A 22005-nucleotide genomic window follows, 5' to 3' on the forward strand; every position below is an offset into this window, starting at 1 on the left:
GCAGCGCTGTGCTTGGGACGGATAAGAAGAAGCAGCAGGGCAGGCGTATGCGAAAAAGTTTAAAAATAAACAAATTCCGTTTTAAATCAAACTGATATTCAATTTTCCGGGCGCGCAGTCAAGTCGTAGCAACCAACACACACACACACACATACAAGGAAGAGTGAGATTATTAAACAAAATTTGCGCTCTCACACGGAACCTCTGTTCTGGGACGTCGCCTCATCAATATTGGGAACCATATCAGTTCGTTCTGTTCACTTCGTCGTGGCGCACGGGAATCAGACGCCCAGCAGCGCAAAGCTCTCGCAATGGTAACCATCATCATCTATATCCATATCAGTTATTTCGCCAGTTACCGCATCGACATTGAACTCCAGACCTCTTGTACATAGAACCACCCGCACAACAACAGAACTACACCTCGCCACCCACTCATCTGTGTGTGCATATTCGCTTATGAGCAGTGCCTATACCAGTCAAGGTCGTACGATTCTCGGCCAGGCGCACATACGAAAACGTTCTTTTTTTACGCCTCACCTTGATTTTCAACTATATGTTCGTGCGTCTGTGTCTGTGCCGTTTCCATGGCTGCCAGTCTTTGTTTATTCCAATTCCACCTGGGATATCTTGAATATCCGCTGTAAATAACCGCCCAAGTGTTGTGTGTGCCAGGATCAGTGTTGGCAAGGCTACTAGTTTTTTGTACCTGGGTTGGGTACAAGGTACCTATTATGTTTAAAAGATTATAGTCCCAAAGAAATAACAAAAATTATGAAGAACTACAGAGAGTGTATATCGTCAAGGTTAAAAGTAAGATTCAAAATCTCGATATAAACTTTTTGAAAAAGAACAAAATGATAATATGTATTCAAAAGGATTTTAACTTTTTCCAGGAGATTATAAAGATATAACTCTTTAAAATGTTAGTTAAGTTAAATAACCATAAGTAACATCGTATACATTTACTTGTTCCCTTGCTAAACTAAAAGTTAAAATCTTTTAAATAAACACGAGTAAATAATTCTGGGTACAAATATCTACGTATTCCCCCAACACTGGTCAGGATGATCTCCGTTTCGAAACAACTCAATTCTATTCTCTTCTAGATTGTCGCACACTTAATAGGCTCAAGCGGATCCCTTCCAGATCCGAGCCACAGTCCGTTTCAGCGAAATGCGCTACATAAAACCGGAGCCATACTATGAAGTAAACGATCAGCAGAACCAATCTCTTCCAGCCTCTAAGCCCAAAACCCGTAGAAACAAACAAACTGACCACCTACCATTTACAGGGGTTACCACCATTCAATGTCAGCGGCAGTCCGTTTAACGTGGTGCCCATCCACAACTACCCGGAGCTGATGAAGGACACCTGTGCCCTGATCAACGCCGAGTGGCCGCGTTCGGAAACGGCGCGCATGCGCTCCCTGGAGGCCTCTTGCGACACCCTGCCCTGCAGCCTGGTGCTGACCACCGAGGGCATGTGCCGTGTGATCGCCCACCTCAAGCTCAGCCCGATCACCTCGAAGAAGAAGGCCTGCTTTGTGGAGTCCGTGGTGGTGGACAAGCGGCACCGCGGCCAGGGATTCGGCAAGCTGATCATGAAGTTCGCCGAGGACTATTGCCGCGTGGTGCTCGATCTCAAGACCATCTACCTGTCCACCATCGACCAGGATGGATTCTACGAGCGCATCGGCTACGAGTACTGCGCTCCCGTCACAATGTACGGGCCGCGCCACTGCGAACTGCCCAGTTTGCAAAATGCCAAAAAGAAATACATGAAGAAAGTCTTATAGACATCAACGCCAGTAGTAGTGGGCTTAGCCAAATTGGGCCGCGCCGGGTCCGATCAGAGAGTGGCAGTGAACTAGTCAAATTGGCAATCGCTTGAAATTCTTTACGGGTTATACCTGCCAGCAGCTGCTCCGAGCCATAACCTGTGGACGCCAGGCAGTCTGCCAAATGCACAGTTGATAGGATTGCCTCGTTTCCGTTCCACAGGCGATTGGCGAGGCGGCAAAAGCTTTTAATTCCATTACACCGATAAGCAAACATTCACCAAACGCTTGTGTTGATTTTTGAATATTACTTTCCGCATGTATTTTGTAAACTTTTTGGTTCTTTTTGTATGACAAAGGTGACCCCGGGCTGTTCGGTACATGTATAAGGCTAATGTTAACCTAATCCTAAAACTGTTTAGCTATTATCGTTTGTTATAGTTTTGCTCAAGCGTGTGCGTAATTGCTCCTAGACGAATATCTACCTGCCTGCGATGATAATAAGAAGCTCAAGTATCTTCCAACGAAACATAGCATATAGACAACATATCGAGCCTTAGCATTAAGCACCCAACGAAGGCAATAACTTCCAATAAAACGTGTAGAAACTTAAGGTCCCATCTGTTGTTGTTCCTGGGCGGAAGTGGCGACGACGGAAGCGCCTGTCTGGCGGGGATGAGCGATGTGCTGCAATGCATCCAAGCGTCCACCTCGCGCGGCAGATGACAAGTTCAAGTTCACGGCGGCGACGTCTATAAATTGATCTTATTTTTGCGCAGCCAAATTTGACGGGGGCTCGGTGCCCAAATGGTAAGTGCCCGCCCAGCAAGCGTCATGTTAGTGTTACAGAAATAAACCGCAGTGATGTAAGGCAGATAGAGATCGCTCTCTCTCTCGGCTGCCAGAAATCCGACGACTTCCCCTCGCAATGGGGCTGTAGCCATAAAGACTGCAACTAGGTGCGGCGTGCGGCTCTCCGAAAGCGGAAGCTGTTGGTTGATCTCTGCTGGCTTGGACGGGGCACGGTGATCTTTTATGGTTACACATTTTTTAAATACCTGCCTGGCGTTCGGCGCGACAGGTGCTAATGGGGCGACATTTCGATTGTCCGTTGCCAAAGCGAATCCGCACGTAAATGCAATTAAATTCGTATCTTCTAAAATGGAAAGTTTATTGTGCGCTCACATTACATACGGGTATGTAGGCATTTGGCCGATTAATAGGACTGCGACAGGAATATCAAATTAAATTTGTACGTCTCCAATGATCAGTTGCAATTGGTTAGGATCCCCACGGATGATGGATTGTTCTAGGCACTTTTGGGTGCCTTGCCAATGCCGCACACTTTGCCGTAGTGCTCCGGCTGCTCCAGACTGTCGATGATGAACTTTCCCAGATCGTACTTGGACACCAGGCGCCCAGGAGCCTCATCATGCACCACGGTGTAGGCGGTGGCCGGCTCATCGGCGATGTGCGGCGGCAGGATGGCAATCCAGTCCAGACCGGAGGCCTTGGTCAAGTCCAGCATGCGCTGGTGCTCCTCATTCAGGCGGTGGAACACGGCGGGCACCTCGTTGAGCGGACGCAGCAGGAACGAGGACATGACGATGGAGAACTTGGACAGTTTGGCCTCCTTCATGGCCTTGATGAGGTTCTCGGTGCCGCGGGAGAGCTCAGTGGTGGCCTCCAACTTGTTGCGTGTGCCCAGAATAACGGCCACCGCCTCCACGCCCTCGATGAGGCGCTGCACATCCTCGTAGTTGGTCACATCGCCCTTCACCAGTTCAACTTTGGACTTGAAGCGTTCCGGAACGGTCTTCTCGGTGCGATAAAGCAGTTTCACCGAGAGGCCTGCCAAGAAGGGAAGGGATTAGTAGGGGGTCTTCGACCTGTGGGGTCACCTACCCTTCTCCAGGGCGCGATCTACGGCGCACTCGCCGGTCATTCCAGTTCCTCCAATAATAGCAATGCGTTGCATAATGCGGCTGTTCATCAATCCCTGGGAATCGAATGTGTTTAGTCCAGTCTTGGGTGTGCAAATGTGCAGTCTCACCTGTGCTCCAGGTGCTACTTATCTATCAAAGGTCCAAATCAAAAGTGAATCCAGCGATTGCTTCGAATTCTCACCTCACCGGCTGATTGTTCTACCTCTCTCTCACACGCATAGAGCAAATAAATATACAGTAATCTGTCTAGTGAGTGAACTGAGCTTGTGTGAAAGTTTTCCAAGAGGTAACAAGATCTTTGTAAAACTTTAAATATTTGCATTACATTTACATTTAAAAAAGTTATTTATTATAGAAGCCCATTATTATGTTCACTGCATCGAGTCACCACTGTAAGTGCAGTACGAAATGTATTTTCGTATAGATTACTGACAGCCCTGATGATAATGTACATCATATCTGGAGATAACAATTTTATTTAACAAACGTTACTGCTCATTGTCATGGTGATTAACATTAAGATTAAACCGTATTATAGTGACATTTTAAATTAAGCGGATTTTCTCAGTCTGGCAACCTTGCCCGCTCCGTTCAGTGTTGTAAAGTGCGGCGCAGTCAAAAGTTTAACCGCCAAGTCGTTACGCATGGGACTCGGATTCCTCGGAATAGGGATTATCTGCCGGGTTTTTAACCCTCCTTAGCGTTATTCCCAGCTTAAGTTCACTCAGGAAGTCACCACCGACTGGCTTACGTTCCGGACGCGGCTTAATACCGCTTATGGTGGCCGCCTTCTGATCGACTTTCTGAAAGATTCAGGAGAGTATTTAGTTTTCTGGTATAATAAAGCTTAATCTGTAATACCTTGAGTGCGACACCTTGTCGGATGCTCGCCAGAAAGGCGTCCCTCGGGTCTCCGCCAGAGGAAGCAGCTGGAGCAGCCTTGGGTTGTGACATCTGCATTGGAGGCGGTGGTGGAACTCCCGCCAAGCCACCTGGTGGAGGTGGCGGCGGAGGAGGTGCTCCTCCAGCAGCGGCAACTGGCATTGGAGGCGGCGGCGGAGGAGGTGCTCCTGCAGATGCCGCAGCCGGCGGCGGAGGAGGAACTGGAACTACGGCACTAGGAGCCCTTGTGTTATACACCGGAAGAGGAGACACATAAGCAGGGGGTACCCTCGAAATTGGCTTGGCTGGAGGAGCAGGAGGTGCTGGCTTGGCAACTGGCGCAGGCTTGGTCACTGGCGCATACTGCACTGGGGAGACGGCATACAGTGATCCACCGAAAGTCGTCGAATTCGTGTTTGGTACTATTGTTGGCTTTGGAGGCGCTGGCGGCGGGATACGCATGGAGCCAACCTTTCGCTGCGGCGCGATGGTAGCATAGATTTCATTGGACACTTTGGGCGCAGCCGAAGGACGCACTTGGTGTATATCAATAGCCGCTGGATAGCCATGTGTGTTCTTTGCCATGACCGCTGACGGAGGCGGCGGAACCTTCGGTCTGTTCACTTGCTGCTGAACGGGAATCACCGATCCCACTTCCGGCTGTCTAAAAGGCGTCGATGCAGCCGGTGGTGGACCATTCAGTTCCATATCTGAGATGTCCACAAACATCGATGTCAATGAGGCGTAGTTGGAGAAGTTTGGAGCAGCCGTAGGCCTCGAAACGTTGGCCATTGGCGGCGGTGGAGGCGAGGGCGGAGGAGTGATCTGGTTGTTGGTGGAAATGGTGGCATAGAGTAGCGGCTTGGCCGTTTCCTGGACTCTTGGTTGAGCCTGGATATCACTCTTTGATGGCTGAAGAGACAAAAGAAGGTATTAAGAGACTCGACTCAACTGCAATCACCTACCATCCATGTAAAGTTGGAGTGGACAATTTTCTTGATCACATCCTGTCGTCGCATGTCGCTGATGTCCGCCTCCGTGATGCCCCGCTCCATCATGTACTTCCTTAGCACCTTGTCGTTGGAGTCGGCGTTCAGGTCAAAGGCATTTCGCGTCCGATCCCTTGTCACATCGCCGGAAACGTGCTGGAAGTTGACTGGTCCGCTGATCTCGTACTTGGAACCCTTGTTGCTGACCAAGACACTGGTGGCGAAGCTGGGACCCGCCAGAACCGCATGTGGTGCGCCCGTATACCTGTCGAGGCTGTTCGAGGAGGAGGAGCTCTTCATGCCGTCGATACTTGCGTTGGTGCTCACGTTGTCGGCGTAGTAGGGAGGTGGACGAACTGCAGGCGGTGGATGGGCGAAGACGTCGGTGCTCACTTGCATGGAAGGAGGCTGGAAAGAGAAGACACGGCTGCGTTCAGGACAAGGCTGTGCATCGGGGATCACTGATGTAACTGATGCTGATGAGGAGGGATGCTGCAGGACATTACCACCCAGTAACCGGGACCCTTATTGCTTCTAATTATGTCATAGACGTAGGCGCGCCGCATGATTGCCGGCAGACGATCGAGGTCGTCGGACAGGTTGGCCTTCCGCAGGTACAACTGGAGCATTTCGTCGCCGCCCTGGCCCCGCAGATCGAACGTCTTGCGGAAGTCAATGGCCCGCCCCTCCAGCTGCCGGAACTCCACCGGCTCGGAAATGTAGGCGTATGTAAGATCCTCCATGGCGCTGGAAAAGCGGATACGTAGTTGGAAGCTTAGTAGGGCTGCAAAGGAGGTTTCCGACCACTGGCTTTGTCTTGAATCTCGCCCCGTAACCGCTGTGCGTCCACAAAGCCCCGCGGCATTATCTAGTAGCCAGTTTGCAGATAAGAATTGCTGGCGCAACTTGGGGTTTTTTATCAATTTCGGATTCGGATCGCAGTGGGCCTTCGCCCCGGTGACTCATCGCCAGTCGCAGTTACCAGGTAACCCGGCTAATTCAAAGCCCGTGGGGGAAAGCAGGAGTAGAAGGAGGTCTAGATCTAGAACGGCAGCAGGCAGCGAGGATCATCAAGTATCAATTACCGTGTGCACCGAAGAGCTGTGTGCAGGGATTCTGCAGGCTGTAGACTGGACAGGATTGGATTGGCAGGCGTTTGAACGGCACAGAGAACCTTGTGGGACTGATTAACGGCGGCGGTATGTCATGTTAGGCACTGCGTTTACTCATTTCGCGAAGCGCCTTATCTGGAGCCGAGGCGCTGGAAACTGATAACTGGGGGCCAGTAATCACCTGGGCCAGCGACGCCGACTCCGACAGCCTGAGCCAAAGGAAAACATAAACAATTGGAGTGGAGTAAACTATATTTTGGTATGGAGGGCTGCGATATGCGAATTGGCTGACAAATGTCTTGCCGTGCAGGTTGGGTAAGTCCAGAATCAGGTAACTTACTAATGACTAATGTCTGCAAAAAGCGGAAACCACGTTATGGGCTATAATTATCGCATTCCAAGAGAAAGCACCTTAGGCTATAGAGCTTCCTGTCTAAAAATATGCGTGACGTTAAGATACCAAATTCCCAGTTATAAATTGTTATAATTGTTTAATCTATTTAAGTTGATCAAATACATTTACAAGTTCAACATTAGTTAAAGCATTCCTTGTTTTGTTGTACAGATGACAAGATGATAAGTTGACAAGCCTTTTTTTGCCTGTCTTTAAAATATACTTTAATTAAAACCAAGTTTAACTGAGTTTGGAGTAGGGTATTTCTATGAACAAAGAAATCGTCGATCATTCTAATGACATCTATAGGTATTAGTCGTTTGATTTAATGGACTTATTATAATTTATTTATCAATTACTTTATCCTTTAAGGTATATTAGAAATAAAAGACCCTGAGTTTTTATACACAACATATTTTGGAATAAAATAGTAACTAATTCTGCTAATTTTTTAAAGTAGTTTCATAACTTTTTCGGCTGCGCTTCCGAATCGGAAGTTCCGATAAGAACCCTTTCCAAACTTTAGCTGTAATAGGAACCCTGTGGAGTTTTCAGTTGTCATAGAGTTTACTGTCAATCATTTTCGTTTTTTCTGTCGACGGAGAAAGCAAATTTCATTTTCCTACTTATCAGCAGCCGGAACGTTTCGTAAAAATTTCTTAACAATTTTTTTTACGCTAGGAAAATTTATATTTAGTTTTTTTTTTATTGAATCTGGCCAACTGCGCATGCGCAACCTGAGTTAATATCTTTCAATAGCATTTTTGAGAGTTTTGCCAAGTCAATAAAAATACCATTAGCCATGAAGATCAACATCTCGGGTGAATATACGCTGGCGGAGATCGAGGTGGAAGTGGACACCGAGTTGAGCGCCGAGAACCTGCAGCCCGGAGCCACCGTGCTGGCATCTAACGAGGGTGATGGCGGCCTGGAGCAGATTGTCAGCCACCAGCAGCTGTCCAGGTTCTTCACCGTGGCACCGGCAAGCGCCCTCCCAATGCCCACGGATGTGGTGGTGGAGCGCACCCTGGCAGATCCGGCCCTCAAGCAAATCTTGCAGAAGGCTGATGGCAAGAGGGGCTTCGATCCCCAGGCGGAGCAGTTGAAGATTCGCGAATTTCTGGCTGGGGTCACCAACAGCAAGATGACCACTGAGCAATCGGTGTTTCAAGGTAGTCCTATTAGATATATTTAAAGTTATTCCACTCATCTTATCCTTTAGGATCGCGTTCCAATTCCTCTGCGGCTGCTGGCAGCCGTATGAAGTGTCCCCAGTGTCTGGTCTATTACGATGCTGTTCCCTTCCAGAGCCACACCTGTGAGACCGAAGTCGATCGGAAGCCTGCTGTAGTCACAGTTGCTCAGCCGGAGAAGCCTCTTGCTGTCCCCTCTGTAAGTGCTCCTCCCGCTCCGCCCAGTAAGCCAGGCAGCGAGCGTGTGATCCTGGAGAACCAGGTGCGCTTGCGTCGCTACATGAAGGATGAGATGAAATACGACCTGGCCACCGGCATCGATAGCAGGAAGTCGGGGAAGGGTCCGAACGAGTGCACCATGTGCGACCGGAAGTTTGTGCATCCCTCTGGATTGGTGCGTCATATGGAAAAGCACGCTTTGGACATGATCCCATCGCAGGCCAGCTTGCAGCCATATACAGCTCCGGCTGCCGGTCTCCATGTCGTGGTGAAGTGCAACGTCTGTGGCCGCATCTTCTATGATCCGTTGGTGGCCTTAGAACACGGCTCCATTCACTATCCGGAGCATGAAGAACTGTGTCATATTCCGGAGGACCAGTATTCCTCGGGCAAAAAGGATTTTAAGGAGCTTCTGCTGGAGGGTGAGATGCTGCTGGTAGGAGAGCTGACAGTAACGGCGGCCCAGCAGAAGGCTGTCCGTCGGGAGAGGGAGCTGTTCTCCAACCTGATCCTGAGCAGCGTTTTGCAGTGCGAATTCTGCGAGTATATCTTTGCTGATATAGCCGAACTGCTCGTTCATTCTGCCTCCCATGTGGCGGAGCGGCGCTTCGAGTGCACCGCCTGCAACATGCAGATGAACACTGCGAAGGAGGCCAGCACCCACTTCCAGACGGACTGCATCTTCATGCGGGAGGCCATACGGTCGCTGAGTGTCACCCTAAGTCGGCACTTTGTGTGCAATGTGTGCGAGCTTAAGTTCGCCAACACAGATCTGCTCCAGGAGCATCGGTAAGGTGTTCGGATAGGCCATAAATCCTTCAGGATAAGCATATAGTTCTTCCGCCCTCCAGATACACCTCGTATCACTACTTCCCCCGGCTCAGCCAGAATGGTAAGAAGCTGCTGCTGCCTTGCGAGTTCTGCGAGGTCAACTTCGAGTTCGCTCACGACATTCTGGCCCACAACGAGGAGAAGCACCTGAACAAGAAGAAGCGCGAGAAGGAGACGCGCAACGCGGGCACTGGTCGCGTGCGTCAGTATCTGTGCGACATCTGCGGCAAGTCGTACACCCAGTCGAGCCACCTGTGGCAGCACCTGCGCTTCCACCAGGGTGAGTATATCGTATTGAATAAGAAAACAATCCTGGTAATGCATGTATATCCCCCCCTCCATTAGGTGTCAAGCCGTTCGTATGCCAGGAGGAAAACTGCGACCGCAAGTTCACCATCCGACCGGATCTGAACGACCACATCCGCAAGTGCCACACGGGCGAGCGTCCGTATCTCTGCCTGGTGTGTGGCAAGCGCTTCCTTACCGGATCCGTCTTCTACCAGCACCGTCTCATCCATCGCGGCGAGCGGCGCTACGAGTGCGAGGAGTGCGGCAAGCGCTTCTACCGGGCGGACGCCCTCAAGAACCACCAGCGCATCCACACCGGCGAAAAGCCGTACAGCTGCCTCTTCTGCACCAAGACCTTCCGTCAGCGTGGCGATCGGGACAAGCACATACGGGCGCGTCACTCCCACTTAGACGCCAACTCGCGACTGATGATGCAGATGCAAAAGTTCCAGTTGGAGTCGGCTGCAGCTGCTGCCCAGCGAGTCCAACATCTTACCCCGGAGCAGCAGGCAGCAGCAGCAGCTGGTGGCAGTCCTTCGGATGTGGCCTCTTGCTCGGGATCCGGATCTGCCGAGGCTGGTGACCAGGTGATACAGTATTCTGTTATTCAAGAGCCACAAGAGGGAATGATGTGCATGCCAATGGGCGAGGTGAACCAGAGTTTCCTGATGTCACACTATGTCCAGGGTGTTCCAATGGAGGCGGATGGGTCCGAGCAGCAGATCATTGTCTTCGAGGAGCCGGTTCAGGAAATCGGTGTGATGAGCATTTTCGATCCGCAGCAAAGTCAGGATCAAATGCAGGAGAATGCCAGGGTGTTGGTTGTCAAGAACAATCCCACCCAGCCGCTTTTTTCGGATACCTATATGTAATAATCCAATTTGAATTAAAATAAAGCGCCAAATGAACTTAGCAAGTGACAATACCAAAAGGCGTGGCCACATTTTTCCCTAATTAGATGCAGCGTTGCCACTCTTCCGATGGTATATACATTTTCGGTATTTATTTTTGAGGCGAATGGTATTTTTCCCGTCGTCGACCCGGCCACACTGCTGGTTCCTTTCTTTTCGAATTTCTCGTGGAAAACGCCAACATGGGTTTCGCTACTCTCTGGTACTCGCATCCCCGCAAATACGGCCAAGGCTCCCGATGCTGGTAAGATTTGTGTGGCCCGTAGCCTGGCGCACCGTTTGGTGTACGATTTGTTTAAATGCTTGCCCCGTAACCCCGTATTTTGCACGATTTTCCGCATGCCTGTAGAAAGTGAGGTTATTCACGGCCCGCTTTTTTTCACGCATGGCGTCTGCCAATTTGTATTGCTTATTCACTTGATTTATGTCGTTAATTGCACAGATAGATATTCAATGGCTTTTGCCCCCGGTTGAGTACGGAAATACGTGTTTAAACATCTTGAACAGTTTCCTTAATTAAGGGTGGCCAAAGTAAGAGCTGCACGAGGAAAGAGAGTGATTTCTACGAGAAGAAATGGCTCAGCCGAGTGCAGCGACAGCTTTGCTATGTTTAAAGGAAACTGTGCCAAGCTATGGGAATTCCTTTGAAGAACCGAAGTAATTCCTGTCCAATTCTATTTCAGCCGTGCCTGCTCTAACCGCCACGGTCTGATCCGCAAGTATGGCCTGAACATCTGCCGTCAGTGCTTCAGGGAGTACGCCAACGACATTGGCTTCAAGAAGGTGAGTCCTCTAAAGATTCCATCACAACTGGTAACTAACATCCTCCTAATCCCCTTCCAGCTGGACTAAATGTCCTCTTCGCCTTCGGCACGCGTTCATCGCGTCGCAAAACAACATTCGGCATATTAATATAGGGCAGTCGTCGTCGGAAGTTCGGCCTCTCCGTATAATAATATGCCGGCAGCAGCAGCAGTAGCAACACACATAATCATTTGGGGATTTAAGCAAGGACAAAGCACACATGGAACCGAAGAATCCAAAGTAATCTCTAAGCAAGTAACCAGTATGGCCACCACCACAGAATTCCAACAGTTACCACCTTCCGCGAAGGATCTTTGTTAAAACACTAGTTTGTTTAAATCTCCGTCTGATTAAACCCATAACAAGAAACGTATTTACAATTTGTGTCATAATTTGAGCCTACATTTTAGCGGGCATTTATTTGTGTCGTTATGTGAGCCTTAATCTCGGTGGGAATCCCAATGTTTGTGTTGACAGATGACGGAAAATTGTGCACTTCCTTGTTTTCGGACTGCAGTTGTGATCAGTACGTCAGTCTGTGTCACTTAATAACACATTAAGCCGCTACCAAAACAAAACATAACCGGTTTGCACGCTGGTTCATCCCCAATTATTGGCTCTCTTAACATTCATATCTTGATTGTTGTGTTTTGCCTGGCTTGTGATTTCAAATAGTTGTTTCAGATGATATATGATGTGTTAAACTGAAGAGCTACATGCCTTATCAAAAAAAAAAACCATTAGTAATTTGGTTCTGAAGCTTCTTTAGAATTTTAAAACAACAAAAAAGTTTTAGGACCTATACTTTTTTGTAAATCTTAACTAAACAATTTTTTAGACAAGTGAAATAAACTTTATTCTAAAAAAAATAAGCTTTTATCACTCAGTTTCTACATTGTGGAACATGTGTATTACTCATTACAAGTACACATCAGTATATATGAGGACAAAGTATTACCCAGCATGTATATATCAGTAATTTTATAAATTGAGACTAAAGCTAAGCTTAGAAACAATAATTATTTCTGGGTATTTTTTTTAGTAAATTAAAATTGTAAAAATAAGTTACTTAACACATATCGCCTAATTACTTAAAGATACATTACATAAGTAGAAAACGCTATATTTGAGTTAATGATGCAGAAATGCTCCTTTAGTAATAAACCATGTCATCATCCGATCTTTTAACCACATAGATCGTGAGAAATGCAAAAGTTTAACAGCTTTGGTCTTCCAACAAACTACACTTGAAAACTTAAAAGGCTTTTTCTTGAGATATGCCATTTTCTAGTAAATGAGCCATATGTAACTTTATATGTACCTTTCAAAATCTTAACATGTAGCTCCATCCTACAACTGAAATGAAAAGGCACAACAACCCAAACAGCATGCTTCCCACGCGAAACTGTCAAGAGCGCTTATTCGGCTTCGTAATTGATGGGGTCCTTTTGGAAAGCCGGAAGTAATCTCCTGGATGGTGGCCTGCACTTCCTCATTTCTATGACAGTGGGTTAGTGGTAGTGCAGCACCTTCACCGGTGCAAGCCAGCCAAGAGCCCATTATTCCGAGAGCCAGGCCAACCGCAGACCAGAGTGAAAACCAGTTTTGGGGCGCTAAAGAGCGGGTCAGCCCCCGCTTAAGCTCTCTTAGCTGTTTAGTCCGCCGAATGCTGGCTTCGCTGCCGAAATTCGGTATTACGATTTTGCACATTCGCCAAATGGGCTTGGGAGTCTAAAGCGGTCGCTTGGTGTCTAAACAACGTAGTCGCGCTTACCCAACTTAACCCAGTATCACATCACCTGTACTCCACCAGAGATGAGTGATTGTAAGTGAGTGACACAGACTGCAGTGACTCCAACGGAAAGGTCAGTGGCTCAGTGACCCCTAAGTGATCCCCGGACGCAATGCGATTGATTTGGCTGCAGCTCCTGGCTGCTGGAGGAGCCCTCTACCTGTCCATCGGTTGTGCAATGGCATCGGCTGCCAAGGCGTCCACAAACCGCGGAGTTGCACAATACCAGCTCCCGCTCCCAGCTCCACAGCCCGACCACGAAGCTTCGGCGGTTTCAGGAGCGGATCAAGCCAGGCGGGAGAAGCAGGGGACATCCAATCAGCGGAGGGTCGTCCGGCGGCGCAGGCCGTCCTCCTCCACCACAACAACCTCTTCCACCAGTACCACCACCACCTCAACAACAACAACCACATCAACCACAACGACGACCACAAGTGAGTGCCCAGAAAAATATTGGGGTCTAATGATAGACTCAGACAAGCTATAAATTTATGGATATATAGCTTTGATCTTAGATCAAGTGGTCTGTAAACACTTGCAAACTGGTCGAAGATGCTGGCACTGACCTAGCTTTTCGGTTTCGGCCATAAAGATTGAAAGTGGTAATGCGAATACAGGCAAAACAGTGACATAGAAGTGGTCTGACAAAATATATGGTCTCGTCCACCGATGGATAATATACCCTTTTTTAACCAAAGGTTAAAGTTAGGATTACCAATTATTCATATATTAAAGCCCTTCTGTTAATAAGGTACTCATCATAGGACTAAGCATTTTCTAAGACGGGTTCAAAAATGTATCCATCCTACTAAATTATTAATGATCGCTTAACCAAAAACTGGCATGCCATAAAATCCACTTAGATAGCCCCCAATAGATCCAAGATTATTTGCCACTTAGATGCACACTAACAGATCCAAGATTATTTGCAAAAATGCAAATAAATAGCTTCGCCTTGGATTCGCAATTTCATTATTCTGACCGCAATTGGATATTCAAATCTAAAACCTGATATACCCGTTTGGAGTTCGTTAACGTCCATAGGTGCATAGGTTAGGTGTAAAGCGTCGATAACTGGAGCAGCGGAGCTTTCGAATCGGCTTCAGCTGCAGCAGGAGACCTTGGCTAAGTCCGAACCAGAGATATGGACACAAGGCCGCAAATTATTGGGGCCTAGGCCTTTGATAATTTGCATAATCATTGCTACTGGGCATTAGAATACCTCTTTTTAGGGGGTCTAATTTGATTTAGGGAGCCCCGAGCTAAATGGGTTGAGCACCATCTCTATAGGCAAGTGTCGGGATAAAGATCTGATCATCACAGTTATCGCGGGTGATTCACTTGCCAAGCCGTCCAATCTGTTGCAACCAGCCAAGTACCCACATAATTGCGCTGGGAATCGGCCTATGGAGTGGGTGGGAAGCATTGGCCAACAGGCTGCGCTCCACCGGCAATTGCTGATCCATTGTTGCCCCGGCTGAATAATGAAACAAAAACCCCAAACCAAATCAAACGCTCTTTATGAGCGGCGGGAACTGCGCTTTACTTGACGTGTAATGTCTGTTATTTGGAGCAGAAACACTAATGGCCACTGAGCACACCGCTAACCCGCTTTCCACATCCCCATCCAATCCCCAGCTCCGCGTCCCAGTTTGGCCAACGGCTTCAACTTCTTCAATCCGAACTTCTGGAGCTTCGGCCAGCAAAGTCTAGTGGCAGTACGTCCGCCCACTAAGCAAGCTCATCCGCCCAAGAAGTTCAGTCCCAAGGAGGATAAGTCTAGCCAACGAAAGCCATCCAAGACCACCAGGAAACCTGGGGATCGGAGAACTACTACAACGGGTAAAACACGAAGTAGTACCTCCACAACAACAACCACCCCAAAACCAACTACGGATGGACCTTTCCGTATTGCCCTGCCTACCCTGAACTTTGCCAGCGACACTAAGAATAGGGAAAATGACAAGGAGAAGGGCAAGAGGGCGGCGGCGGAGCTCCGACTGAGGTTTGATTGCCCGCGGGAGAACGAGGTGAGGTTCCAGCTCTTCCCCAAGATTTGCAAGGCCGATCGGGACTGCGCCGTATGGCAGCGGGATGAGCTGTGCTGCGACATCTTCGGAGCCAGCAGCTGTGTCTCCGGGGTTCCAAAGCCCCTGGAGGAGACTCCACATGCACGTGAGTAGTGCCAATACTTAGATATTCTACTTCAGATATTAATCGATGTATATTTCCAGCCATTCTGGGTTTGATACCTCGCAAGTGTCCCAGTAGACCGCTGGCGGAGCTCTGGTGGGATGTCCAGGAGTGCACGACGGATATGGACTGCTGGCCACGGGTCTGCTGTCCGGATGGCCGGAGAAGGTACTGCCGCACCTCGCAGCCAGAGCTTGATACAGCTCCAGTGCCAGTAAGGCGCTCCTTTGACTACCGTAAGTATTGTGATAAAATTGGTATAAGAAAGTATATCTCTAGTAATCATATATTATATTATTTTTAAAAGTAACCCATTAGGTAATAAGTATAAAATATTAGAGTTTTTAACCTCTAAGCAAATAAACCCTGTAAACCTTTTTATTGTGATTAGGCAGAGTTGGTTTGGTATGTGCAAACTCCTACATATATCTCTACCAATCATATATGTATGATATTATTTTTTAAGACTACCGTTAGTCCTATGTATAAACCTATTTATTAACTGTGATAAAGCAACAGAAAAGCTGGTATGTTATTAATCTATATGATCGTATTTTAGGTAATTAGTTAGGATATAAGTTATAAATTCCCATCTTATTGTATTACCCTTGTAATCAACATAAACCCTGTTTTTCGCAGTTACGGAGTACCTGGAGTGCACCGCACCACCTCCGCCCGTTTTCGACCTTCATCCGAAGGCGTGCACTTCCACTTTGGACTGTTTTCCCAATGTGTGCTGCCAGGAGGCGGGACTTCGGCACTGCCGGCCGCCCAAGAAGTCCGTGCTCACACTGATGGCCAACTTCCTGAACGTGGACTTTGTGAAGCGACTGGCCCAGAATATCGTTATCAAGTAGGCCGCGAATTTCCCACTATTTTCTACCTTGTGTGTGCTGTGTGCTTCGAGCGCCTTCTATAGAACCTTTCGAAACTACCGTGATATCTCGCCCATATTTGTTTGGCCACGCTGATAACCAAAAAGAAGACAAGCCCACACATCAATGTATACATACATGCGTTTCATATACCTTTACTGCGCACTTTGTGTACCCCAATCGATTCCCCGTAATCCTCCATTAATGTTCACCTAGCCTAGTATTAGACGTAAGCGCATTCATAGGCAAACAAAGTAAATGCGAACCATAAACTCTGATTGAGGGTTTTTCACTTGGAGGTCTCGGGTGTGGTGCCATCTAAAGTTAAGGCTGTGGGGTCTCTCGTAATCTTACCCCATAGGTCATATGTGGGTTCTTGTTCTTGACTTACTTCGTTGACACTATGCTCATATTTAAGGTTCTTGCACTTTCATTTTAATTGCGCGACCACTTTACGACTTTATGAATACGTTTACTTGGGGACTCTCAAGCTATAAAGATTTCAGACGATGTTTAGCACACAAAGCCGACTGAAAAATAAAACTGCCTACAATCATTTTTATGAATCATTTTAAGAAGGCTTAAAATTAACGAGAATATGAAACATTATTAGTCATTAAGTCGAGTGATATATGTAAAAAATATTATCAAACAGTTTTTCTAATTTTTTAAAAATGATATACTTGTAAGTAAAATAAAATATTCGACTTTAACGATACGTAGTAGTATAAGCTCGCTCTCTTTTTCTGACTGCGACTGTATCGTATCTACAAGTCATAAGTTCAAACCGCTGTGCTTTGAAATTCAATTCCCACTCTCAGTCACTTGGACCACAGAAAATAGAAGAAAAGCGTCTCAGATTACCATATTGCTCAACTGAATTTAATTTAACCGTTGCACATGTGGAAAACACTTGACCATCCGATTTCCACGACGCATATCGCAGAGCACGTACCTCCAATAAAAGAGAATCTAACCTAGAAAGCCCCAGACAAACTTATTATGCAATTCGAAAAGACGCAGCTTAGGTTTCAATTACTTTAATTGGACATTGTGTATGGGGGAAAATGAGAAAAACATTGTTTTTTTGTATGCGAAAATTTAAAGAAATCAGTTCGGAGATAAGGGATCGCCGTTCTCTCCAGATCTTCTCGGGGCAGTTTACTTGGAGCAGCCACAGGCGGATTTCTTGTCGCCGCCGCACTTGCAGTCAGTTCCGCAGTTGCAGGAACCCTTGGTCGTCTGGGAGGAGCATTTGCATCCTGGAAAAAGAAGAAACAAAGAATTAATATACTGAAGAATATATAGGATCAATTTATTTTAAGCTCTTCCATCTATAACTTCGGATTATAGATTTAATTTGAAGGATTATAATCTTTAATATGTTTATTCGGTTTATTTTTTACAATCGTTAAAAAATATAACTCTTTTTCTGGAAGGATCTGAATCTTAACTCCATCCTAGACTTGAAACTTACCGCTTCCGCATGGGCAAGGCATCTTGAATCGGTTGGGTTTTCCTCGACTTGTTCACTTTACAAAAGGTAGAGATGGGCTAATTAGGCCTTTTACTGCACTGAGATGATTCACTTGATTTTGCTGCTGACCACAACTGATGCACATTGGCCAGATGCTCTCGGTTTTATACACTTCGGAAACGCGGCTTTACACACGGGTCTTTCAAAACAATTCTTTTGCACACGCCGGCCGGCTTCGAATGTGTAGAGACGTGTGCAGAAGCTTTCTTCTGGGGGTCTGGAAGGTTCGATTCTCCGCTTTGGGTTCGGGCACTACGGTAAGCTTTTTCTGCTGGGGGATGCGCAGGCGTGGTAATACTTTTGCGTGGGGGCTGTGGGCGGGCGGGTCTCTTATCGGAACCAGAGGATAGGATAGGACGGCCTGCAGCAGAGAGCTAGTCACATCGGGCACCAGATCCTGTCCTGCAACGAATCCCAGTGCAACGAAATGCAAGTAAATACTGCGACGCAATAGGGAAATCCCCAGATCCTGCGGGAAAAGCCCCATTCACGGGGATTCAGTGGCTTCGGTGGCCAAGTTTTTCCGACCTTTCGCGTGTGTGGGTGGCAAGTGCAGTGCAGATAAAATCGATAAATCCAAGCCAAAATAAAGCGAGGAAAATCCAACAGCAAAGAGCGTGAGGTGTACGAGGTGGAAAAACAGAAAGAGTGTGAAAAACAGTGCGAGAAAACAAAACGGCGGAAAATCGGAAGGCGGGTCCTACCAAGGGGGCGTGGTGCCGAAGGTGTAAAGGTCCACCAGGACAATCAAGCGGAAGTGAGCAGTTACGACCAGTGTGTGTGCGTGTGTGGGCGGATGGGCAGGAAACCCCTTCGGAACGGGACACTCTTCTCCACTCTATAGGGCCTTCAAAGCAGGCCTATTTATACCCCTCGGCTCATCCGTGTGCAATCATAATCGCAGTGATAATGATGAGGAGAGGCTGATGCCGATGCCGATCTGCCAGTCGACCAAAAAATCAATACCCTTCCTTGGCACATGGTTAAAATTAGCGGCACACTCTCACGCATTGATTCCCCTATTTAAATACCCTTGCAGAGGGGGTACTACCTTTATGGTCAGAAGTTTGAATTCCAATCAGATCGGATAGTTATAAGATAGAAACATAAACAAGTCTGTATAAATGAACAAAAGTTCGTTACTTTTTTAAATATGCTGCCTAATATCTGTACCTTTTTGGCCTAATACATTTGTTTTTAATATTTCGTGCAGGTTTATAAGCGGATTTTAAAATAGGCTAACTTTATCCTAAGCTTTCGATCGCTTAAAAGTTTCATGACATTCTTTTTTTTATTCATTTATTTATTATGAATGATTATTATAAATGATGAATATTTCTTCCTAAAGCTGCCATCCGACATTAAGTTGTTATAACAATATAAGTCGTTTATATCATATCATGTGCAATATGGCCATAAAAAGGGTATTTATAGATCGACATTTTGAAGCTAATTTCTTTTCTTGTTTCGGGACCCTAAAGCAGTGCCACCCACATCCACCCCCATCCACACCCACTCGCTACCCACAACCGCCCCGTAAAGGTTGTGCGTGCGTGGGCGTTGTGGCCAAGCTGATTTGCTCTTAATCGTTGCAGATAAACGAAAGCATGGCGCCCAAGTAGAACATTCCACCAGCGCCCGACAGCAAGCCAACAAGCTCCAGCTCCTGTTTCTCTCTCAATCTATTTCCACTTCGAATCCGATAGACCCGACCGCGCATCCGGGATGACGGAGCAGAAGAACCAGGTGACGCGCGCTGCTCCGGAGCAGAGCAACGACTACCGGGTGGTGGTCTTTGGAGCCGGCGGCGTGGGCAAGAGTTCGCTGGTGCTGCGCTTCATCAAGGGCACCTTCCGTGAGAGCTACATCCCGACCATTGAGGACACCTACAGACAGGTGAGTGCCCAGCCACTTCAATTTCACGGAGAGATCCTCCTAACCGGTAAGCATCCCACAGGTCATCAGCTGCAACAAGAACATCTGCACGCTGCAAATCACGGACACCACGGGATCCCACCAGTTCCCGGCCATGCAGAGGCTGTCGATCTCGAAGGGACACGCCTTTATCCTGGTCTACTCGGTGTGCTCCAAGCAAAGTTTGGAGGAGCTGCGACCCATCTGGGCGCTCATCAAGGAGCTGAAGGTATGTCTGGATCAGAAAAATATTTCTAACCCACATCTATGCTAACACTTTGTATTTACGCAGGGAGCCGACATTCCGAACATCCCCGTCATGTTGGTGGGCAACAAGTGTGATGAGACCGCCGAGTTGCGTGAGGTTAGAATGATTAGTCCATATTATCTATCAGAAAATGTTAGGATGATGTAACAAAAACTGTTTTTACTAAGAATCTGTTAGGTTCGGCTTTCCAATATTTGAAATTAACAAAGATACCCTAATTCAAAAAGATCTTGTCTATTATAATTCAATGCCCTTATATTCTGATACCGATGGTACCAATTTTTAATTAGTCTTTTGTATGTCCAAATCTTATATATTAACATTTTATAGATCAACTTTACTATTTTAATAGCTAGAACTGACTTAAACTCCTTTTATGAAGGTCTCCCAAGCAGAGGGATGATGAAACTGGTGATGGGTGCCTGAAATCATTTTAACTAGCAATCTGTAAAGCTTGATTTAGTAATATTTAAAATTACCATAAATATTATCTTTAAAATATCTTTTAATAAAATTTTAATCCAGATAATTTTTTTTTAAAATGACTTTTGTTAAATTGAACAGATCTCTAGTATTTAAACTTGAACTATAGATCAACTCTGGTGTATCATCTGTAGGGTTCTAATAACTAAAAGAAACCCTTCCTGACGTATACTCCTCTTCTGCAGGTCTCCCAAGCAGAGGGTCAGGCGCAGGCGACCACCTGGAGCATATCCTTCATGGAGACGTCGGCTAAGACGAACCACAACGTGACCGAGCTGTTCCAGGAGCTGCTCAACATGGAGAAGACGCGCACCGTCTCCCTGCAACTGGACACCAAGAAGCAGAAGAAGCAGAAGAAGGAGAAGAAGTCCAAGGACACGAACGGCTCGATTCCGGAGAACGGCGATGCGGGGGCCAGTGCCAGCGGCGGGGCCAAGGAGAAGTGTCGCGTTATGTAAGCATCGGATGGCAAGATGGCAGAGGCATGTGACCCGGGTCAGATTGCGCCGAGCTGAAGTGAACGGAGACGGTGACAGACAAATACTCGCCTTGGGGCAGCAGCGTGGGGTGGGTGGCGGTTGGGGTCGCTTAGGTGGCAGGCCAACCTCCCATCCACCCACACGGGCCACGCACCACACACACCCCACAAACCCACACATCCACTTACCCACATATAGAGTTACATCCATACGAGACACTTGTATTTAGGAACTGATGTAAGTCACACCACGATTGCAATTACGATTACGAGTATATTTTGCATAGGCTCTATTCGAGCAGATCAGATCTTTCTAGTCGCACAGAGTACACGATACCAGATACGATACTACGATACTAAACACACCACGAAGCTAACCCTAAGTTTACACATAATCGCATCTGAAACGTAACGGCATACATATCAAATGTTTACATACTTGCATGATCCACCACCCATTCATAACCAGGTATCAAACGAAGCTATACACTATATCTCTAACGAAAGCCAAAGTACCTACTTAAAGACATAGAATCTGTATCTACTACGATATGATGATAACAATATTTACATGGATCCATCAAAGGAAGACTTCTCCATGGTCGCCACAAAGACCATCGCGGGGCATCGGCGTCTGGATCTGGGCATGCGGACCGGTGCCTCCCCTGACTATCATTGCTGTTTAACTATTTACCACCTAACCAGAATAATACAGATTTTTCGACGAGCCCCGATTCGCCACATAAGCTAATGTATAAAATACTCATGGCCAACAACACACACAGTTCGGATCCGGATTCCGCATTCCGGAAAACATGATGGCATTGTGTTTTTGTATTATATTAAATGTGTATGTACAATTTTACACTTATTTGCTGAAGTTTATTGACGAGACGAGAGCAAGAGCATTTTAATATGTAGCAGCAAACCGAAAACCAAAAACCGATAAGATCAGATCAGAGAGTTAGCCTAAGTCAGAATCAGAATCAGACGTTCAAGTACAACTGCATTCACTACTATACCATTCATCAAGTGAGCCGAGGAACACGTACATCGAAGGATATTTGAAGAGCATTTGGTGCATTTTTGCAGTAGCGTAGATGGGATATAAGTTGC

The 22005-nt window shown here is 47.0% G+C and overlaps 8 protein-coding genes across 13 annotated transcripts; 5 read left to right on the top strand and 3 right to left on the bottom strand.

The window, feature by feature from the left end:
• The first annotated feature begins 3 nt into the window (after window positions 1-3).
• On the top strand, window positions 4-2393 carry LOC119560800 (N-alpha-acetyltransferase 80). 2 transcript variants are annotated; one of them, XM_037874433.1, is made up of 3 exons: window positions 4-314; window positions 1110-1209; window positions 1295-2393. In XM_037874433.1, exons 2-3 carry the CDS (start codon window positions 1177-1179, stop codon window positions 1796-1798), a joined length of 537 nt encoding a protein of 178 aa, XP_037730361.1. In that variant the 5' UTR covers window positions 4-314; window positions 1110-1176; the 3' UTR covers window positions 1799-2393. The 2 variants fall into 2 exon arrangements, with proteins under 2 accessions (XP_037730361.1, XP_037730362.1); XM_037874434.1 differs by lacking the exon at window positions 1110-1209 and having other exon boundaries at window positions 8-314.
• A 533-nt stretch (window positions 2394-2926) lies between these two features.
• On the bottom strand, window positions 2927-3971 carry LOC119560799 (flavin reductase (NADPH)). The gene is made up of 3 exons (XM_037874432.1): window positions 3834-3971; window positions 3686-3779; window positions 2927-3631 (listed from the first exon to the last, which is right to left on the bottom strand). Exons 2-3 carry the CDS (start codon window positions 3771-3773, stop codon window positions 3090-3092), a joined length of 630 nt encoding a protein of 209 aa, XP_037730360.1. The 5' UTR covers window positions 3774-3779; window positions 3834-3971; the 3' UTR covers window positions 2927-3089.
• A 213-nt stretch (window positions 3972-4184) lies between these two features.
• LOC119560794 (formin-like protein 5) lies at window positions 4185-16727 on the bottom strand. Of its 5 annotated transcripts, none has more exons than XM_037874426.1 (4): window positions 16601-16727; window positions 5574-6005; window positions 4588-5520; window positions 4185-4529 (listed from the first exon to the last, which is right to left on the bottom strand). In XM_037874426.1, the coding sequence occupies exons 2-4, from the start codon at window positions 5994-5996 to the stop codon at window positions 4365-4367; spliced, it is 1521 nt and encodes a 506-aa protein (XP_037730354.1). In that variant the 5' UTR covers window positions 5997-6005; window positions 16601-16727; the 3' UTR covers window positions 4185-4364. The 5 variants fall into 5 exon arrangements, with proteins under 5 accessions (XP_037730354.1, XP_037730355.1, XP_037730352.1 ...); XM_037874427.1 differs by lacking the exon at window positions 16601-16727 and adding an exon at window positions 7233-7250; XM_037874424.1 differs by lacking the exon at window positions 16601-16727 and adding an exon at window positions 6683-6803.
• Window positions 7498-10542, top strand: LOC119560793 (testis-specific zinc finger protein topi). The gene is made up of 4 exons (XM_037874422.1): window positions 7498-8275; window positions 8326-9304; window positions 9367-9626; window positions 9692-10542. Exons 1-4 carry the CDS (start codon window positions 7906-7908, stop codon window positions 10504-10506), a joined length of 2424 nt encoding a protein of 807 aa, XP_037730350.1. The 5' UTR covers window positions 7498-7905; the 3' UTR covers window positions 10507-10542.
• On the top strand, window positions 10660-11722 carry LOC119560801 (40S ribosomal protein S29). Its single transcript, XM_037874435.1, has 3 exons — window positions 10660-10789; window positions 11229-11328; window positions 11389-11722. The coding sequence occupies exons 1-3, from the start codon at window positions 10728-10730 to the stop codon at window positions 11395-11397; spliced, it is 171 nt and encodes a 56-aa protein (XP_037730363.1). The 5' UTR covers window positions 10660-10727; the 3' UTR covers window positions 11398-11722.
• Window positions 11870-16844, top strand: LOC119560797. The gene is made up of 4 exons (XM_037874429.1): window positions 11870-13575; window positions 14780-15316; window positions 15376-15570; window positions 15974-16844. Exons 1-4 carry the CDS (start codon window positions 13254-13256, stop codon window positions 16189-16191), a joined length of 1272 nt encoding a protein of 423 aa, XP_037730357.1. The 5' UTR covers window positions 11870-13253; the 3' UTR covers window positions 16192-16844.
• A 389-nt stretch (window positions 16845-17233) lies between these two features.
• LOC119560043 (metallothionein-1) lies at window positions 17234-17846 on the bottom strand. The gene is made up of 2 exons (XM_037873345.1): window positions 17687-17846; window positions 17234-17471 (listed from the first exon to the last, which is right to left on the bottom strand). Exons 1-2 carry the CDS (start codon window positions 17706-17708, stop codon window positions 17371-17373), a joined length of 123 nt encoding a protein of 40 aa, XP_037729273.1. The 5' UTR covers window positions 17709-17846; the 3' UTR covers window positions 17234-17370.
• Window positions 17847-18068: 222 nt separating this feature from the next.
• LOC119560041 (GTP-binding protein Di-Ras2) lies at window positions 18069-21027 on the top strand. The gene is made up of 5 exons (XM_037873344.1): window positions 18069-18179; window positions 19342-19642; window positions 19704-19889; window positions 19953-20024; window positions 20597-21027. The coding sequence occupies exons 2-5, from the start codon at window positions 19472-19474 to the stop codon at window positions 20867-20869; spliced, it is 702 nt and encodes a 233-aa protein (XP_037729272.1). The 5' UTR covers window positions 18069-18179; window positions 19342-19471; the 3' UTR covers window positions 20870-21027.
• The last annotated feature ends 978 nt before the right edge of the window (window positions 21028-22005 follow it).

The sequence above is a fragment of the Drosophila subpulchrella genome, unplaced genomic scaffold (assembly GCF_014743375.2).
Source record: "Drosophila subpulchrella strain 33 F10 #4 breed RU33 unplaced genomic scaffold, RU_Dsub_v1.1 Primary Assembly Seq354, whole genome shotgun sequence".
NCBI classification, from domain to species: Eukaryota; Metazoa; Arthropoda; class Insecta; order Diptera; family Drosophilidae; genus Drosophila; species Drosophila subpulchrella.

Bases quoted from the DNA above. Each gene is read 5' to 3' on its own strand.
- LOC119560800 (XM_037874433.1), top strand. From the start codon at position 1,177: ATGCGCTACATAAAACCGGAGCCATACTATGAA. The intron at 1,210-1,294 runs GTAAACGATCAG...TACCATTTACAG, and splicing joins AACCGGAGCCATACTATGAA to GGGTTACCACCATTCAATGT.
- LOC119560799 (XM_037874432.1), bottom strand. From the start codon at position 3,773: ATGAACAGCCGCATTATGCAACGCATTGCTATTATTGGAGGAACTGGA. The intron at 3,632-3,685 runs GTAGGTGACCCC...CCTTCTTGGCAG, and splicing joins AGATCGCGCCCTGGAGAAGG to GCCTCTCGGTGAAACTGCTT.
- LOC119560794 (XM_037874423.1), bottom strand. From the start codon at position 6,340: ATGGAGGATCTTACATACGCCTACATTTCCGAGCCGGTGGAGTTCCGG. The intron at 6,006-6,103 runs GTAATGTCCTGC...TTCTCTTTCCAG, and splicing joins AGGGTCCCGGTTACTGGGTG to CCTCCTTCCATGCAAGTGAG. The intron at 4,530-4,587 runs GTATTACAGATT...TGAATCTTTCAG, and splicing joins GACAAGGTGTCGCACTCAAG to AAAGTCGATCAGAAGGCGGC.
- LOC119560793 (XM_037874422.1), top strand. From the start codon at position 7,906: ATGAAGATCAACATCTCGGGTGAATATACGCTGGCGGAGATCGAGGTG. The intron at 8,276-8,325 runs GTAGTCCTATTA...CTTATCCTTTAG, and splicing joins TGAGCAATCGGTGTTTCAAG to GATCGCGTTCCAATTCCTCT. The intron at 9,627-9,691 runs GTGAGTATATCG...CCCCTCCATTAG, and splicing joins GCACCTGCGCTTCCACCAGG to GTGTCAAGCCGTTCGTATGC.
- LOC119560801 (XM_037874435.1), top strand. From the start codon at position 10,728: ATGGGTTTCGCTACTCTCTGGTACTCGCATCCCCGCAAATACGGCCAA. The intron at 10,790-11,228 runs GTAAGATTTGTG...ATTCTATTTCAG, and splicing joins GGCCAAGGCTCCCGATGCTG to CCGTGCCTGCTCTAACCGCC.
- LOC119560797 (XM_037874429.1), top strand. From the start codon at position 13,254: ATGCGATTGATTTGGCTGCAGCTCCTGGCTGCTGGAGGAGCCCTCTAC. The intron at 15,317-15,375 runs GTGAGTAGTGCC...GTATATTTCCAG, and splicing joins GGAGGAGACTCCACATGCAC to CCATTCTGGGTTTGATACCT. The intron at 15,571-15,973 runs GTAAGTATTGTG...TGTTTTTCGCAG, and splicing joins AAGGCGCTCCTTTGACTACC to TTACGGAGTACCTGGAGTGC.
- LOC119560043 (XM_037873345.1), bottom strand. From the start codon at position 17,708: ATGCCTTGCCCATGCGGAAGCG. The intron at 17,472-17,686 runs GTAAGTTTCAAG...TTCTTTTTCCAG, and splicing joins GCCTTGCCCATGCGGAAGCG to GATGCAAATGCTCCTCCCAG.
- LOC119560041 (XM_037873344.1), top strand. From the start codon at position 19,472: ATGACGGAGCAGAAGAACCAGGTGACGCGCGCTGCTCCGGAGCAGAGC. The intron at 19,643-19,703 runs GTGAGTGCCCAG...AGCATCCCACAG, and splicing joins TTGAGGACACCTACAGACAG to GTCATCAGCTGCAACAAGAA. The intron at 19,890-19,952 runs GTATGTCTGGAT...GTATTTACGCAG, and splicing joins CGCTCATCAAGGAGCTGAAG to GGAGCCGACATTCCGAACAT.